The sequence below is a fragment of the Physeter macrocephalus genome, chromosome 20, assembly GCF_002837175.3.
Source record: "Physeter macrocephalus isolate SW-GA chromosome 20, ASM283717v5, whole genome shotgun sequence".
NCBI lineage: Eukaryota > Metazoa > Chordata > Mammalia > Artiodactyla > Physeteridae > Physeter > Physeter macrocephalus.
Genome location: NC_041233.1, coordinates 79,425,623 through 79,443,428, shown reverse-complemented (window position 1 = coordinate 79,443,428; position 17,806 = coordinate 79,425,623). Strand labels below are relative to the sequence as shown.

General features: G+C 47.5%; 2 protein-coding genes across 2 annotated transcripts in view; one reads left to right on the top strand and one right to left on the bottom strand.

The window, feature by feature from the left end:
• Positions 1 to 9,621, top strand: part of INSYN2A (inhibitory synaptic factor 2A) — a 59,918-nt gene extending 50,297 nt beyond the window's left edge. The window contains exon 5 of the mRNA XM_055080980.1: positions 9,039 to 9,621. Within this exon, the coding sequence (XP_054936955.1) occupies positions 9,039 to 9,219 (181 nt within the window). The 3' untranslated portion in view covers positions 9,220 to 9,621. The remainder of the gene's footprint in view (positions 1 to 9,038) is intronic.
• Positions 1 to 17,806, bottom strand: part of DOCK1 (dedicator of cytokinesis 1) — a 495,771-nt gene that overhangs the window by 266,101 nt on the left and 211,864 nt on the right. The window lies entirely within an intron of this gene.

Below are 17,806 nucleotides of genomic sequence, written 5' to 3'. Positions count from 1 at the left end.
AACCAGGGTGTTCCACCTGGGGACAGCTGACGCAGAGGAGAGAGGACCATCCTGGGGGGGTGCCACATTGGGGAGGGTTTAGATGTGTTCTGTAGAACACCTCCCCCACCCCCCAGGCTAGAGGGTTGGAAACAACCAGAAGGATTAGGGGAGAGACAGCCAGAGGATTTCCAAGGATGAAAGGGGACGCCTTGCTGCCGGCACATAAGCATGTAGCTTTACAGCAGCTGGGGAACTTTCCAGTGCATCGAAATCTTTAACTGTTCAGCAAGGAAGCTCCCAAATTCCACAAGGTCCTTTCCAAAATGATTGGAGGGTTTCAGGAAAGACGAGAAAAATACCCTAATATTATGAGATGGAACAAGGAATTCACAGAATTAATGGTTTGCATTTTCTCAAATCATCAATAGAAGTTCATTGCATCGCCAATAAGAACACAAAATAGAAGGCTGCAAAGATTCCAGACAAAAATGTGCATGGAAATGTCACTGACTCCAGAGTATTGCAAAAAAGGAGCTGCCATCAGGACAGCCACCAGAACTGGACGCCTCGAAACTAATGAAGTCTTATTGTTAAGAGAGGTAATTGCATTTGTATGCAGAACCGGGGCCAGGTCTAGCCTGTCCAGAGCCCACTTGGAGTGGAATCTTTGCTGCCTTTGTCATTTAGTGATTATCTCTTAGTGGAAGTGGCCTTTGCAGGCCTGCTTTCGATCACCACCACTTGAGCATATTAAGTTCTTTACCAGCATGAACTGATGTGAAGGAAATTAGCTTTTGTCTAATACTTAGTGCTCTGTTCCTAGTATTTACAGTGACTGATGGGGCGGGAGGAAGAAGACAGAAAGGATCTCCTTGGATAATACTTTAGGCGATGTTATTCTGATGTAAGGAAATATGTTTTAATAGAGTAAATTAAACGTGAGAAAAAAAAATGACTTAACAGACCTCAAAATTCTCCTTGAAAATTCCCCAAACCAATAATCCAAGTTTTGTCTATTCCATTAGAATTATAAAAATATACTCTTTCTTTTTCCCCAACATGTAAGGATCAGGTTTTAGTCATCTTTAGTGACCTTTTACTAACCTTTAGTATCAAAAATTCTATGTGTAACTGATTACAGCTGTAAAAGTGAAAACTGATTACTCATCTCAACATATTCTCTGTAAAGCAAGTAGTTAAAAATTATTCAGCAGAGAAAGGTTAATTATACCGACAGCCCTCCTCTTAAGACCCTCAAAAGTCTAAATGAACGAGGTAGTCACCTATGTCCAAAACAGTGTGAAGGAGTTACACTGTCAGTGTCTTGAGCAAATCAGTGTAATTCACTTTTAGACAACCATGTAGATTTTTCTACGAGCTAGATACAGCATCCAGTCCTTACCTGAGTGCCCTAAGTTAGCATGTAAAATTCCCTGGGGACTCAATGACAAAAGAAACCACCTAGGGTTTGCTGCTGTCACTCAGCTGACTCTTCTCCCCCATCAGCCGCCTTGAAGGAACTGATCCCACAGACAACACATCCCTGGAGGGGTGGTAGGGAACCCGGGGGTTTAGACAGGTCACCAGTGACACCATAAGACATGCACAACAACAACAACAAAAGGGGCTTCCCTGGCGGCGCAGCGGTGGAGAGTCCGCCCGCCGACGCGGGGGACGCGGGTTCGCGCCCCGGTCCGGGAGGATCCCGCGTGCCGCGGAGCGGCCGGGCCCGTGAGCCGTGGCCGCCGGGCCTGCGCGTCCGGAGCCCGTGCTCCGCAACGGGAGAGGCCACAGCGGTGAGAGGCCCGCGTACCGCAAAAAAAAAAAAAAAAAAAGACATGCACAAGAAGCTAATGGTTTTCTGGCCTATGCACTGAGAACTGTCACCGCCCCATATCCCCTCTCTCTCTGCTCATGTCAGAACGCGTCAGCAACTCTGCGTTCTGGGCTGGTGGCTCAGAGGGGCCGGGTTGCTCCGCACTAATTTAGCTCAAGCACTGTGACCCTAAGTCATTCCTCTCTGGGCAACAGATTGCCCATCCTCAAGGTGAGAACAGAAGACAAGGTCACGGCCAAGATCTCAGCCGACCCGACTCAGGTCACCTAGCTGGGTGTGCCAGCCCTGGCACCTGAAGGACCCGCTACCAACAGTTTTGGAGAGTCCTGTGTTTTCTCCTTTAACTGCAGTTACAGTGTACTTCCTGGTCAAAGATTAAAAAAAATAATTGTGTGCTCTTTGTTGAGGCCAGGGACAGCAGTGAATTGGCAGTCCACATTTAATAATTATCCATCCCTTCTAAATATAGTGTCTGATCTTGATGGCTTGCTAGAAGTGGGACATCAGATATGCTTAATACCCACGTGACACTCCTGTTAGCGATCTGGTCCCTTTCTTACTCGATAAATTATTATGGTTGGAGGTTACAAACAGCACTTGAGTCTCTCTGCTTCGACCTCTCTGTGGCGCAAAATTACAGGAGGCTCAAACGCAGTTCCCTGATCCCTGTGCATCTGGGCAGCCCTCAAATTTGGGCACTGAGATGAAGCCCGGGTGCCAGACCACTCTTTGTATTCCAGAGGAGTCATAGGTAAGAAAGATACCGAGGATGGAGCTTCAGTCAAGCATAAAAGGAAGCACTGTCCGCCTGCGTGGTCAGGCTACATACCACGACGTATTCAGAAAGGTCACTGTCTCTAACTTCGGATACTTTTGAATATAATTTACAGTTAGGATAAGTGGCTAATGTTTTGCTTTTTATAACCATAACCGTAATTTCCTTGCCATAGGCCATCACGAAAAGGGGATAGATCTTACAGTTCAGGTATTAGTATTATTGAATACGCCATCTATTTCTGGTATTTTAAATCTTACAGCGACTCTGTAAACTTTGATTATGCACCTACTGTGTGAAAGAGTGACGGGAGAAGGATTCAGAGTTACGATGAATCATTTCTATGTTCAAATTATTAATGTTGGAAACTACTGGAACAAGCTCCATACAGATACACAATGGGTATGTAACACATGGACACCTTTTGTGTACATATGTTCGCTTTGATGAATAAGTTATAACTAGAAAACAGAGCAGCAGCATTCTGCTGAGGCTGGAAGTGAGGGGAGGGGATTCGGGTTCAGTTCATCAGTTTATTTCAGTTCAGTAAACAAAGAGGTCACGTGCTGAGTCTGTCACCGTATTAAAGGCATCACAGATGCAGTTGAATTCAACATGGTCTATCCCTCGATGAGTTTCACAGACCTGAGAAAAAGCAGCTCTGATCCAACATGAGCCAGAAGTGCTCTGATAAAAATGTGCAGGGGCCCTGAGCAGTGTGGACCAGACGAGTCTGGACAGGACGGAGCGGCGGGCACACGTGGTTAGTCTAGAAAATCCACGGAAGGAAGAGGCAACTAGTGCCCTCGGTTTAAAGGATGAGTGGAAATGAGTCAAGGAGTTTCAGGTTTTCCTAAGGTGACTCTGGTACTTGGAAAACATGTTAGGGCAGGAGAGGGATGGAGAGAGGAAGCACTGGATGGCTGTTTCAGTGGCCAGAGTGAAAACTGACTAAGTTCTTTGGGGACAGAGGAAGGCGCTGGAGACTGCTGAGGGCGGCTGCATGGTACCCAGCTGATGGAAGCAGGCGGGAAGGGTGAGTCCAGCTAGATGCCAAGGTGCCCAGCATGGCAGCTGAGTTTGGGAAGACAGAGCAGCAGGCTGGGGAAACGATCTGATTCTGGACATGCCGGATGGATGGGGCCCCTCAGCGGTCACACGGAGATGCGTCCGGGGGAGTATGGTGGCGAGTATGTTGGCTATTTTGGGTCCTGGTTCTCCCACTGCTTACAGGCACAGCCGGGACCACATATGTAAACTGAGGCTGAGAAGTAAATAAAAAGAGATGTGCCTGGTTCACCAGGCTTTTGCAAGGGAGACAACCCAGCCCGTTCCTTGGAGCCTGACTTTCAGCTTCTTCTGAACAACACTGTGTCATCCCAGGCGCTGATGTGAAGCCAGCCGGACATAAAGCACTGCATTTTGGGGACACTGTGAGAGCCATCGCACGCCCCAGAGAGCTGGCTGCCCTGAGTTTGCCTGAGTTTCCGTGCAGGCGTGGTGGCTCCATGGAGCCCCCTGGCGGTGGGCGTGCATCTCACTGTCATTTCACAGCCCGGGAAGCTCAGGTCCCTGAAGGTGGGATGATGTATCCACGGTGGCAGAGCGTGGGTCAGTCAGAGCCACACCGAGCACTGGGGACTCTGCGATCTGATTCAAAGAAAATTAAAAACGGAGGCCTCCGCTCTGCAGTCCACTGAGCCCCACCAACACTGTCAAGGTTGGAGAAATCAGAGATTTCGGGACTTCTTCCAGTCCAGAAAACACACAAGTGCCTGGGAGCTGAACTCACCTGCTTTTAACTCTTCACTGCTACACCCAGGGGACCGGAGAAAGGAACGTTCTAAATCCATTTCCCCCTCAATTAACTCAAGGAGCTGGCGACAGCTTGCTAAGGAAACTGTGGCAGGGCCCGGGTATTTATAGGAGCAGCAGACAAGCAGAGCATCCGCTGGAGATGCTGGGACCACGCTCCTCTGCAAAATCGCATGAAGTCGTGGGGAGAAGTGTTACTACAAAGCCCAGCAGAGACGCCGGGAAGCAAATAAAGCTGGTGCCAGCTGACAGAGCAGCCTTTAGTTCAGAGCTGATTTTTATTTCTTTGGAAATGTACGGAGTAATAATTCTGTAAGCAAAGTCCCTACACATAAAACTTCTATTTTCAAGAGAAAAAGACGAACCAAAAACTGCAGTCTGCAGCCCGTGGCTTTAATCCTTCATCACCGTGAGCTACGTAGATGCGGCCAATGGCTTTCGGTGGCACGCCTGGCAGCACGGCTTCAGTTACCACAGAGCTCTCAACACAAGCGTTTTGTTGGATGGACACAGGCAGGGGAAGGAGAGATAATAAAACGTAAATAATGATAGCTCCCGGGGATTTATATCTTGTAAACAGCCCCAGCAGTCCTGGGGCCGCTCTGGATCACCCAGCACAGTCTGCGGTCTGCGTTGTACCTCAGGCACTGAAGGAGAGAACAGCCAGCTTAGCGGAGGCTGGCCTGGCTCCAGTCCCCTCATACTCAGGCTCGGACTCTCCACAGTCAGGACTTTTTCCAGGCTGCTTATCCTCGGAGGTGCAAGTGTTGCGCGTGACGCGTGTGTCCCCTCGACGGTGCGCTACAAATGCCAGATCTGGCCTGCAGGAGGCGGGCGGTACCACCAGCAGCCTCCAGCCTCGTGTGCGGCCGGACCCCGAGACCCCGGACATTGCAGGAAGCTGTGCCAAGCCCCGCCCCAGCCGAGTCCTAAGAGATGAGGACAAGGTCTAGAGGCCAGACTTGGAATACACACACAGGAGCAGACGCGGCGGGAGTGGGGGCGGGGGGGGGGGGGGGCGCGGCAGGCTCCAAACAGATCCTGGTGTGTGTTTTATGACAAAAGTTTCAGCATCTTCTTCGATTAAGTTCTGAGAGAAGAGAGCCGGGCCACAGATTCCACCGGCAGTGGGTCCAACAGCGCTGCCTGGGGGAGAAGCCCTGTTTACCAGCAGTGAGGAGGGGGCTCGCTGGGGGGGGAAGCGCAAGGGGCACAGCCAACATCACCGACCGAGACAGAGCAGCTCAGGGCAACGGGGCCGAAAGCCGAGACGGGACTTGTCTTTTACGGCTCATGCGTTAATGCCGTAAGTATTACGTGGGCAACTGCCGCGATTCAGGCCGTGCTGTAGGTGCTGGGCGCAGAGACGGGACAACAGTCACCCCGTCGCAGCAGCTGCATTCGGGGGACGGAGGCAAAATGATACGGAGACAAATGCAATCATCTGTAGTGAGTGCCAAGAAGGAAGAAAGGAGCGGAGTGGGGGAGCTTTCAGAAGGTGCTAGAGAGTAAGGAGGTCATGTGGGCCTGGGGACAGAGGGGCAAGGAGTGGCCAGGACACGTGCTCCAGACAGGGGAGAAAGCGACAGCCCTGAAGACGGTGACGGTGCCCACACGCGCCGTCTGCCGGGCAGCTGCAGCCACAACCCCCGCCAACACGCCCCCCGTGTCCCTCCGATCCGTGTGGAAGCCCAAATCGAGGGCCGCCGCTTCTCCAGGAGGCAGCAGCCGCCCCCCTTCCCCCGCTCCCAGGCCCTATCTGGACAGCTCGCTGTGTTAAACAGGGAGGGGCTCTGGGCACAGAGTCCAAGTGCCCTAGACTGTCCACCGCTGGCTTCTGTCCAAGTCCTCTTTGCGGACCAGGGCAGCAGGTGCTGCTTTATTCTGGCCAGTTGGCTGCTAAGACTGAAGGGACCTTTGCTCTGTGTCAGCTAGAGTCGGCCAGACTATTAACCTTCGGACACCGCCCTCTCCAGCCAGCTGTCCGCTTCAGATTGAGCCCGGTGACTCCGTGTGCTCCTCCCTAAAGCAGAAAAGCCCCCCAGTGGCAAGAACTGGGCAGAGCCACGTTATTCCTACCTGATAGCAGGGCACAGCACTCCCTGGTACCCGGACATCACCTGACAAGCAGGTGCACTGCACCTTGGGCTTACAGACCGGGAGGGAGGTGCAGGGCTCAGGGTCACCTCACTGCAGGCATCTCCCGGCGGGCCCTCACACTCCCTCCAAGAAGAAACCGGCTCCTGGCGGCAGCTTCTCAGTCGTGGGGGAGTGCAGACAGGAAGCAACTGACAGATGAAGTCGAGTCACTTTGTTAACAAGCACTCAGATTAGATTACGCTGCGATTACAGCGGTGGTTCTGTGGTGTGATAAATTGGTTAATAACAGGATTCCCAATGCAGGAGCTTAACGGGAATTCAATAATTACAGGTACCCAGAACTGTACCGTTAGCCCAGGAAACGCTAGCACCCACCCTCTGATCTAATAACACAAAACCTGTCTGGGCCTATTGAGATGGTTATGATCTGGAGAACATGCTTTCAATACTAACCAAGCACCTTGACAAAATTACTCTTTTGTACCTAAAATACCATATTGGACGCTATACTATCTTACAGACTCAATGGCAAGGTTCTTGTTTTCCTTGTTAAATGCCCAAGTTGAAGAATTCTTCCACAGGTATTTCTTAATCATTGTTAGCTCCTGTCCCCATTATACAATTAGTGATCAACACACGATAAGGAGAAAATAGTATCTGAATTGCATCTTATCGTTTAGGAACCTCTTTCTTTCAGGAGAGAGGCAGAGTGGGGAGGATCCTTACCGTTTTCCAGTAAGATACCAGGACAGTAATTATGATACCCCTTCAAGTGAAGGCAACCGAACCTTAAAGAGGTTAAGGGATTTATCTGAGCTCCCACTCACCCCCTCCCGGCTCCGCAGCATCAGATGAAAAAGCCAGGATGGAAATCCCTGTTCGTCCCACTGAAACAATAACTGAGGCTCGTGTTTCACAAAGGCAGCACGTCCTGAGATTTGCACTTTTCACAACTGTCCCCGAGAGGAATCATGACTACATTATCCCCTGTTCTAGATTAGCAAGTCATGAGTTCACGGGGTTTTATTCTATTTCCTATCAACTGCAGCATAACTCAAAGAGGCCCTTTGAAATGAGGGGGGAAAAACAATTTTTGTTTTGGGAACAGGGGGAGAACTAGCCATAAACTTCTCTGACAATATTTTTAATTTTTTCACTAATACAGTCTTTGATGATAACAAAAATGGAACAGTGGATTTAGAGCATAACACGGTCCATTAGATGGGTCTTGAACTTGTTTTTAGAACTCCAGATAATACAGCTTTGCTGTTTTTGTCTTTTCAAAATGTCAAAATGTAGCTAGGATTAATGGTTCTCTAAATCAGTAGGCTATCATGTTTGTAAATGGTTTACGGTTCCACTGGATATAAAAATGTTCCGAGCTCATGTATTATCATCACTGCTGAGCCTTTAGTGAAATCTACTGACGTTTTGACTGGCGTCCAGCGTAGAAATGGAAGAAGCACCGAGTGGACATCTCCGGAGGCCTGGTGTGATGCAGCACCCAGGTTCAAATTCTAGGGGTACAGGCAAGGGAACCAAAAGGGAGGCGAGGCCCATTGCCCCTGGGCTGATCACAGAAGACTGACACTGGAGCGGGGGGGGTCCTACCCAAAGTTAGGGGGTCAACAGTGGTCCTTTCCAAAGCCATGGACGGATGGGAGGACTCTAGGCCAACTGCAGCATTCTCAGGAGAAATTTCATAAGACGCAAGATATACTTAAGAAAACCAGCTTTAACCCTGTCGTTCTAACACAAACCCTATCACTACTGGCAAATGTCCTTCCCCATGGCTACATGTTTGCACATGATGGCTTCAGCCATGTAACTACAGTTTTGTTATTTTCACCGAACACTATCTATCTTTTTGCCTGGAAAACTGTCTTTGCGAACAACTGAGTGATACTCAATGGCGTTGACTTGATAAAACACACTCTTTTCCCCCACCCCAATGTTGGATATTTGGGCTCTTACCAGTTTTTTAGGCAGATGAGATTTTGCAAAGGAGACCAGAAACCAAGGTCACTTCATTTTACAACTGTTTCAGGTGAGATAAATGGTTTTCTCTGACCCTGTGAGAAGTTGCACAGAGCTTCCAAATACCTGGTGTACATGCACTAAGATGACCCCTGAACACTCATATCTTCGGTTACCTCTCTGTCCCATGAAGCACATGTGCGCAGTCTATGGACAAGCAAAAGGGTTACTCACATGTCACATTTCTCACTTCAACAAACACAGTCTATGCTTTCACACCAACTGTGTACATTAATAAAACTTCAAAAGTTGGCAATGAATGCAAATAAGTTATTTTTCAAAGAAAATGAAACTTTTTGAGACGGTTCACAGTGACCGCGCACTAAAACACATTATAGCCAATTGCTTAATATTGAACCGTCAAACGGCATTATAAACGTCATCCGAATGATCATTACCCTGCTGGGATGGCACCACATTCTGCTGTCTCTAAGGGAGCTCTTTATATAGGAAAGACCAAGCACTAAATTCTTCCCTCTCTTTTCTTTCTAGCGTGGAGCTAGATTTTAAGCAGCAAGAAGACAAACTCCAGCCAGTTCTGAGGAAACTCCATCCCTTCGAGGAAACTCAGGTCGCACACTCGCCTTACTCTCAGGAGACTTACTCAACTCCCAAGCAAAAACCCAAAACTGAATCTAAAAAGCATGGACGATGGAAACTCTGGTTCCTTTAAAACTCATGGTGTTTGGAGTCTAAAGGCCGTCTTTAAAACCCACCGGAGTTCAAAGTAAATCCTTTTCCAAAATGAACAGGACGGAGCGAACGGTGGCTGACTTGGACGCCATCAGTCCTCACCCTGCTTACCAAAAAGGCCTTTGTAACAGATCGACTCACAGAAGCGAAGTAGTACATGTCACACCTTGCCAGCTGTTCTTTGCAGTTCGTGGATGTGGGATGTAAAACCGGAAACGAAACTTAACATAGTCAAAGATGATAAGTAAAAATTCTATGCCCGCAGCCCAGATCAGCAAGGATTACGTTATCAACCTGCAGAACGGCAGGCTGTCACTCTGTAACACAGCTAAAACTCATAATTATTTTCAAGCCTTTATTAGTTTTTTTTAATACTGAGAGGAAAAAGTAGCCCTTACATTTGCAAAGGACTTCATTTTTATGTTTAATTTTGCAAACAGGCGGGGGGGGGGCGAGTGCAATTTTCAGCACATCAAATTCCGGAGAAAGCACAATTTTTTTCAAGTGGTCGGAGACCATGAATGATCTCTAAAATGTGACTCTATGTGTATTTGCCTCATGTGCTGTAGCGCTAAGCCAAGTGACATCTCAGCGTCACACTGACACCTCAACTTCAGCGTTTGCTTCAACTCCAGACCGGCGACATGCTAACTGCTCATCCTCCAAATGCCCAGCAGCCAGGAGTCCCCCAAAGTCAGGACATGCCTTTAATCACTGCAAGTTGACAGGGTCAGAGCTATCGGACACTAAGCTTTCATAGATCTCATTTTTAATCTTTTGGTACCCAAAGGCCAAATGATAAATCCTGGCAAGAATTTGAAAACACACGTAGAGATACACAGCGGATAATACAGTCACCAATAAATCACAGGCGTTCTCTGCCGCAGGCAAGTGTTTCTGTGGGTCAATCTCTGAGACACTGTTCATCACGAAAGCTCAGCCAGACAGTTTATACAATTCGTTATGCTTTGTAACAACTGTAGAAAATCTGACCATCTCAAAGAGAAACCGCGTGCTTAGTTTAGCTGCTACCCCCAAACCAACTAACGTCTCCTACATTTAACCTATTAGCGAGTTGTACTAAACGACATACCTAGGGGAAAGCTGTGAATCAAATGTTTTTAGGTCTTTTTTAAATAAATCATGACACTTCGAGTTCTCTTTTGATTACACGTTGCAATATAAAACTCAGTTCCTTTATTTTTTCACTCATTCCTTTGCACCTTTGCAAGTATCTTTTTATAGAAATCAAAAGCCCCTAGTCTATTAAGGACTCTTGTCTATCAAGTTTTGGCTTTTCACAGTAGGAAGTAGGGATCTTCTTTTGACTTTTTTTGGTTCAACTTTAATTTTGAGTCGTTTGTGAATGTACAGGGAAACCGAGTCTTCTGGTCTCTGTCCAACCGTTTCTTATCTAATCTCGTGCTCACACGCACACCTCATTGACCAGATGCCAATAAGGTGGTCGGCCTTAGTGAAAGGATCTACCTGCGTTTCTCAGATTGGAGCTATTTCTTGCCACGCATTTTCCTCCTGACTCAATAGCAAATCTATTTTCGTTCTAAGTGTTTTGATTCTAGAAAGACCTTAGTGGACTTGAAAAAAAAGTGACAGGAGGATCTCATGTAAGCATTCTTTGGGGGTTACCCAAGCTATGTCACAGATGTGTGCTTTAATTAAAAGAAAAACACGCATCTTTTGTGGACACGACACATGAGGATACAAATCCTTGAATATCAGTTAACAGAATTGAGAAATATTGTTGTGCAAGAGGAAGGCTAAGTTGATCCTGTACCACGAAGGAAGTGCAATTGTTTCACGTAGAGAGAAAATTAAAAAAAATGTGTTTCATGTATTTTCTACTGTTTTTAACTAAAGTTATAAAAAATGTTTGCAACAAGCTATCTCTCCTTGTGTTTTCAGAATCCCGACTATCTCAGTGAATTGAAATAAGGGTGTTAGCAGCTCTCTGCTTAGTACCATAATTCCATCTAAACAACAGGACATCTAGTAAACAAAGTAACATCACTGTTTGAAAGCAGTCTAGACAAAAAAAAAAAAAAAAAGTTAGTAATTTCAGAATCAAAAAGGAAACTGAAGATAAACAAATTCCTATTTAAAAATGAAACTGTCTTCAGAATAGAAAAAAAAAAAAAATTTTCAAACTCATTTCATAGTTTAACTGCAATGTGTCCTAACAGATGATGACTCTTCTCTTAGCAAGATTTAAGTAAAATCTTTGATACAAAACCAAGGTAAAAAGTACCGTGTTCCCTCATATGTAGATGTACACATGGCATTACGTATAGAGATTAAATTATTATACTTGTCACTAAGTTCTTTATTAATTTTTAAATAAAAAAATCAAAGGTCATGTTTTGTGTGTGGCTATTAATCTTATTTCATGGTTTCAATAATTTGGGAGAAAAGAAGTAATCTGAGGAAATAATAATAAAGGAAAGACGTTCTGGCTGAAGAGAACTCCATCGGGTCTTTGGGAGAGGAGAAGGGGCGTGGCGCACTGGCCTGGTCTGGCTGGGGAGGGGGCAGGGCTGAAACCCAGCTCAGACTCAGTTGACCAGACCACGCACCCTAGCATGGGCTTCAGCTGCCAGGAGAGCAGGATGGCTTTTAAGGGCAAAGGGCACCTGTCAGCAGGGTCTGGCTGAGGTCTAATTTTTAAAGAACCTCCGGGGGTCAACTAAACTCATCGGTGTTTCCAGGGCAAATCATGCCACGCCCCCCTGGAGACAGATTCTCTCTAGATCATCCATCAAGCAGGTCCACAGCCCCAGGGGGTCGGCCACCTCCTTCCTTTCTTCTTCCCTCCCCGGGGTGGGGGACCAGCGCCCCAGGGGGACTGAGCACCCTGCCTCTCCCACAGAGACCAGCCCAAACCAACCTCCTCTCCCAAGGGAGAGGGCCCCCTGGAAACTTAGGAGAGGAGAGGTCACCGCCCCCTTCCCTGGGCTCTGCAATAGCAGAGTCTACTTGCAAGGTGCGGGAGCAAAGGATGGGGCTGAGATGGAAGGCTCCTACTACCTCACAAGTTCCTCTGGGGAAAGACGTGGGTGAGTGCAGCTCAAGTATAGGATAGAGAGGAAGACCCAATGCCCGGAGCCCTGGGGGAAAAAACTCCAAGGCACACTCTACAGTTATCTGTGAGCCGAATACTGGCGCGGCGGCCTCAGAGGTCCTCTCTTATCGCTAACTAGATCCAACAAAGGGCATTCTGCCACATAGGTGCCCACCAGTCATTCTGAAAGTGTGCGACTAGCCTCCAAGGAGAGGTCCCAGGCCTCTGCATCTGGTCCTTCGATCTCAGACTCTCTCCCAAAGCAGAGTAAAATTGGGGAGAAAATCAAGGTGTGGGGAAACCTTGCTATCCTGGAAAGGGCATATGAAGTTGGCAGAAGTTTCCGGCATCCTGTGAGGTTGCCAAGGTGTCCACTGCCACGGAGACCTGAGGTGTGGCAGAGATGGCACCATCATTCATGGACCCGCACCAGGCCGACTCCAATCTCAAACAGCAACAACGAGCACGCCTTGCAGAGCCATTCTCCTTGGGTACCATCATAGGCAAGGCAGATACACAATCCTCAATTCCAACTCAGAAGTCACACCATTAAATTCAAGCGCTTGCTTTGTGCTTCTTAGTGAAGACAGCAAGGACAAAATACAAGAAACGGGCCATGAACGCCTCCATTCCACCCTGTCTGTGAGGGCACAACACGTGTACAAAACCCACCACAGCTGGAATGATTCTTTGGGAGCATTTTTATCAGCGAATAAAATTTGATGTGACGAGTAAGGAAGACAGAGTCACTGGTGCAGTGTCACCTAAAGATAACAGCAGCTGCCTCGACATTGATATATCTCCTCTCACCTAGAAAAGCTCTACCACTGGCACATTTGGCATGGGATAAGTGTGCAACCAACTTATTTACCGGAAGAGAAGAACTATATGATTCAGAAATAATGTTCTGTATCGGGAACTAGGGATAACTCATCGTGCGATAATGTGCAGCATACGTTTTGGCAGGTGAGAAGGTCATACGCAAGCAGCATGATGCCTTTGAAGGAGCTCAATGATTAATTTAAGATACGGTCTGGGATGGATATGCAGGAACTGCACAGCATATTTTACCCAGGTAACGATATGGTTTTCATTTCCTCTGCAGTAAATCCACAGTCAGCGACCAACCTTGAAAAAATACTAGGGCCACAGAAGCACGTGGAAGGCAGGAAGCATTGCTACGCCGATTACCATATGGAAATGAATTTATAAAGTCATCCCAACTCACACGTGTGCCTGGGATAGGATGATGTTCTGGAAGTCAGATGTTTTCTAAGTAGGTTTATTAACAAACATACAAGTTAGAGACACTTTTTGCAACAATCACAGATAAAAACCAGATACTGTCCACTTGAAACTTTTCTAATGCATTGCTTTCTTTTGCAAGGCAAGATTAAGAACAGCATTTTGTTAAAAGCACATTCGTACGTAAAGTCCGTTAGAATAAATATCGCAAAACGAATGTTCGTGCGTGGGGAAATCACATCCTTGCGTAAATATGTGGTGATGAGTCTTGGTAAAAGGGAGTCTTTTACAGTATCTTTTAAATGAAGAAGTAGGTCAGGTCATTATAAATCACGCAGGCTCAAAGACATCAGCGGACTTTCACTAGCAGCATCTCTTCCCCACCGATGGTGCCGCTGTCACGATGAAACACACCGCACCCATCTACGTCCCCTACAGCTGGTGTTCGGAGCAGAAACAAAAGAACCTCCTTCACTTGAGTCTAGGGAATCAGGAGGTCTGGTGGTCACAAGAACAAGTGGAGAATGCAGGAAGAATGTTTCCCTTTCCTAAGCCTACTTCTGTGGATTTTCCAAGGGAACCTTTCTTTTGAAGGCGGCCACATTCTCATTTTCGTGAATTACTAATTTTCAGTCTTCTGGTGTGTATCCAGGCCACAGAGAAATCTTTACAAGTACTTCTCACTCAATTACATTTTTAAAGGACCCATTAACAGAATGTAAATCTGATTATTCGAAAGAGGCAGCAGAGGCTAATATCGCAAGAGAAGGAAGGGTCACGTGTACTACTCATCCTGTCTGCTCTCAACCCAGCTTTGTTTACAGCACTTACTCCAGCAAAGACACAGGCATGTGTGTGTTGGGGGGCGGGGGGGGGTCAAGGGAGGGGGTAACCATGTCACCTGCCCACCAGACAAGAGCACCTAAGCCACCATGGCCCCCTGCTCAGAGCCGTACACAATGACCAAGAAGGCACCCAACCCTGATGGCCTAGAAATCTTTTCAAAGAGGAAGGGAAAAATAAAATCTGAAATCAGACAATGTGAAGCTCGGCACCTCACTCAATTATCCTATAGCAGTAGACGATCCTGGAATCAAGATAAAACGGCATCTGAACCGTGTGGCAAGGTTACTGCAAGGCTTCTGTGTTAGGGCCTCTGCTGTGGGCATCCACACATTCTACAACCCTACACTTGCCAAATGGACTTTTATTTGTTAAAAAAACTGTAATACTTAGCATCATGGCATATTTCTATCCTCTGCCTGAGATGCATTCCAACAGCCCATTTCAAATATAAAGTGGAAAGGTATAAAATGAACTAAAACAAATGACATATGACCAACTGCACGGTGTTTATAAGATACCATAGATACAGTTAAAAGAAGACGCTTACACAGTACATCACAGCTTAGCCAATGGCGTGCAAAGCTCCCCACTTCTCAATTCCACATATAAACAGATGGGGAAACTGTCAGGCCACACCTGATCCCCAAGGAATAACTTGTTTTGATGGAAAGAGAGGTCACGCTTCTATTACTGTTGACAATATCATGAAATAAATCATTAGGTGAAGCACAGCTATTCAAAACCTTTTTAATCACTTGAATTGTTAAAGCCCACTTTCCGCGGTTATTTAGAATTTGTGAGCTGATTCATAGTTATACCATTCCCATTCCACTGATGCAAGAAAGAGGAGCCCACACATAAGGACTGGAATCTCTGTGGTCTAATGGAGTGTTACAGCTAAGCCCAAACAGGCCTATAAACCATTTTCTGCTCTTTTTCCACTCTACAAGGGACACTGATTAAGTTTTTTGGCCACCTTGTCAGGGATATTTTTTTCCCCAGATCTTCCCCTCATCTAAACTCCCGGAGCTACAACGGTGACGTTAAGAAGCCAATGCATAAATCTGCATGGGAGCCCACGTGGAGAGCAAGGCTGAGCTCACCAAGCAGGGCGACCTTTCAGTCCCGCTGCCCTGTGGACGCCACAAAGGGGACTTGCGGTGCCTCGATGACTGAAAGAGTCTCTGAACATCTCCAATTTGAAATGGAGAATGTCCTTCCTGAAAACATCTTAATGCTGTCATCACTCATTAAATAATTATAGTATATTCAGTGGTTTTTTTGGTTTGTTTTTTGTTGCGATTCCTTCCCTGACGGCCTAGTTCATTTTAAGAAGGAATTTCTGGGCTCCTTGTATACACATTAGAGATCCTGGCATTGGGAGGAGTTCGCTTAGGACCTCAGTCCTGTTCCTGCTTCTGGAGACTTCTGCTGGAGAAGGACAGGGCGGTGGGGGGATGCGCCTGGATGTAGGCAGCTTGCTCTAGAGCCCCGTGGCCCCCGCCACCTATGCAGTAGGAGCAGGGCCACAGCTAGGTAAGACTGAGCCTGGGTCCTCACTTCACGCCCCCTTGGTAAAGGTGCAAGGGCCCTTCCCAGGCACCCCCCCGCTAAGGGTTCCTTAGGACACATGGCTTCCTCCAAGCCCTTCAGGAAAGGGGCAACCGATCCGTGGTCTGGCCCGTCTTCCTCCAGGACATCCTGACATTTGGTCCACGGAAACGACCGAAGGTGGCAAAGGGCAAAAAAAGGTGCTTATTTCCCTGGGCGGCTGCCTCACTAACTACGGTGCAGAACCAGGAGGAACTCTGAGTCCTCCTCTGGACCTCCTGGACCACCACTGAGATCAGCATCATCATGAGTCTCAGTCTTACAGAAGAGACTCCGAGGAAAGCCAGCTCTGGCGCCAAGCCCGGGCTCCCCACAAGCGCCGCCGCGCTAGCTGTGGGTCTGGGACCGTTTCCCATCTCTCGGCAAGGCATTTCCGCAGGCGCCTATGCACGATGGAGGGGAGGGTTAAGTGAGGATGCTCCCTTCGTTATACAGTGCCCAGCACGTCCACAAGCGCTATTACTTTGGCCACTATTATCACTATGCCTGAGATGTGAGAAATTTCCCAAAGGCATCCGGGACCACATGGTCGGAGAGAAGTCACCATGCCCCGTTCTAGATCCTCTGACTGAGCTGCGGGCACGTCTTACAGTCTTGCCCCAGGCTAAGGTCCCATCCAAACGGTTATGGGCTTCCTCCCTGCCCTCCTCTCCCCAGTTCAACTGCTGGCCAGTGTGGGCTTGTAACCCAAGTGAGCGCACCCCCTAACCAGAGACAGAAGCATCGCATCAGTTCACCGGCCTCCACGTCGGCCGCCTCCTCCACCTGCCCATTGTGAGCGGCCAACGCGTTCACTGTGACTCCATGACAGCCAGAACGTCACCTCAGCCCCTCCGCTCCAGCCTGCTCCGACAGGGGTCTTAGCCGAATGACCCCAAACCTGGCTCAACTTTAAGCCACATTCATTCTTTCTACTTAAAGCCCTCTTGAGTTCCACAACGAGAGAGTGTTCCAGGGGCACCCAGGGCACAACCCCAAGAAGACAGGAACACCGGACCCCGGGGGTGCCCCTGGAGTCACCCCAATTCTTCCTCCACAGGGCTCAGTCTCCACCCACGTATACAAAAGCATTTCCAGATTACAGAAAAGAATCGTTATGATGAAGAGCATGAAGAGGCAAACGAGGTTTCCAGAATAATGGAAAAGTCCACTGCAAGTAACACCAATTTACAAGGAAATATTTTGTTCCCTAATTTATACATGTTATAATCCAAACCTAAAAGAGATATACCTGAAAAAGGAAAATCTGCACGTAACATGTGCTAAAACTCTGAGACATAAGCTAGACAATTTTACTGGATGGAAACATACAAAGGCAGCAGTTATTCTCCTGTGATTCACCCAAAACCACAGACCACATCCTTTACCGTGACGCAGCCACAGAAACCAACACAAGCCCAGTGCTCCGGTCTTGCTTTGCTGTCTGATGGACAGAGACGGGTCACTGTACTTGATCCATTCCCAGGCTACGCAGACAGAACTAAAGTCACCCAAGGAAGACCAATGTGCCTAGTCTGATTGCCAGCGAAGACTCCAACTGGGTTTTCTGTTCTGTGATTAGGAAAGCTATTTTTCTGAAATGCGATCCACCAAACTTAGTTATACGGTAACATGTACTAGAAATGAAAGAAATGAAATGGGACCTACAAATGCATCTTTTGCCCACGAAACCATATTTAAGAATAATGATGGTGAGGAGGAGAGTGGCAAACTCTGGAAAAAAATCACCATAACATGAAAATGCTCCGGTCTTGCTTTAGCAATAATCTTGCTAAATTAGTGTTAAAAC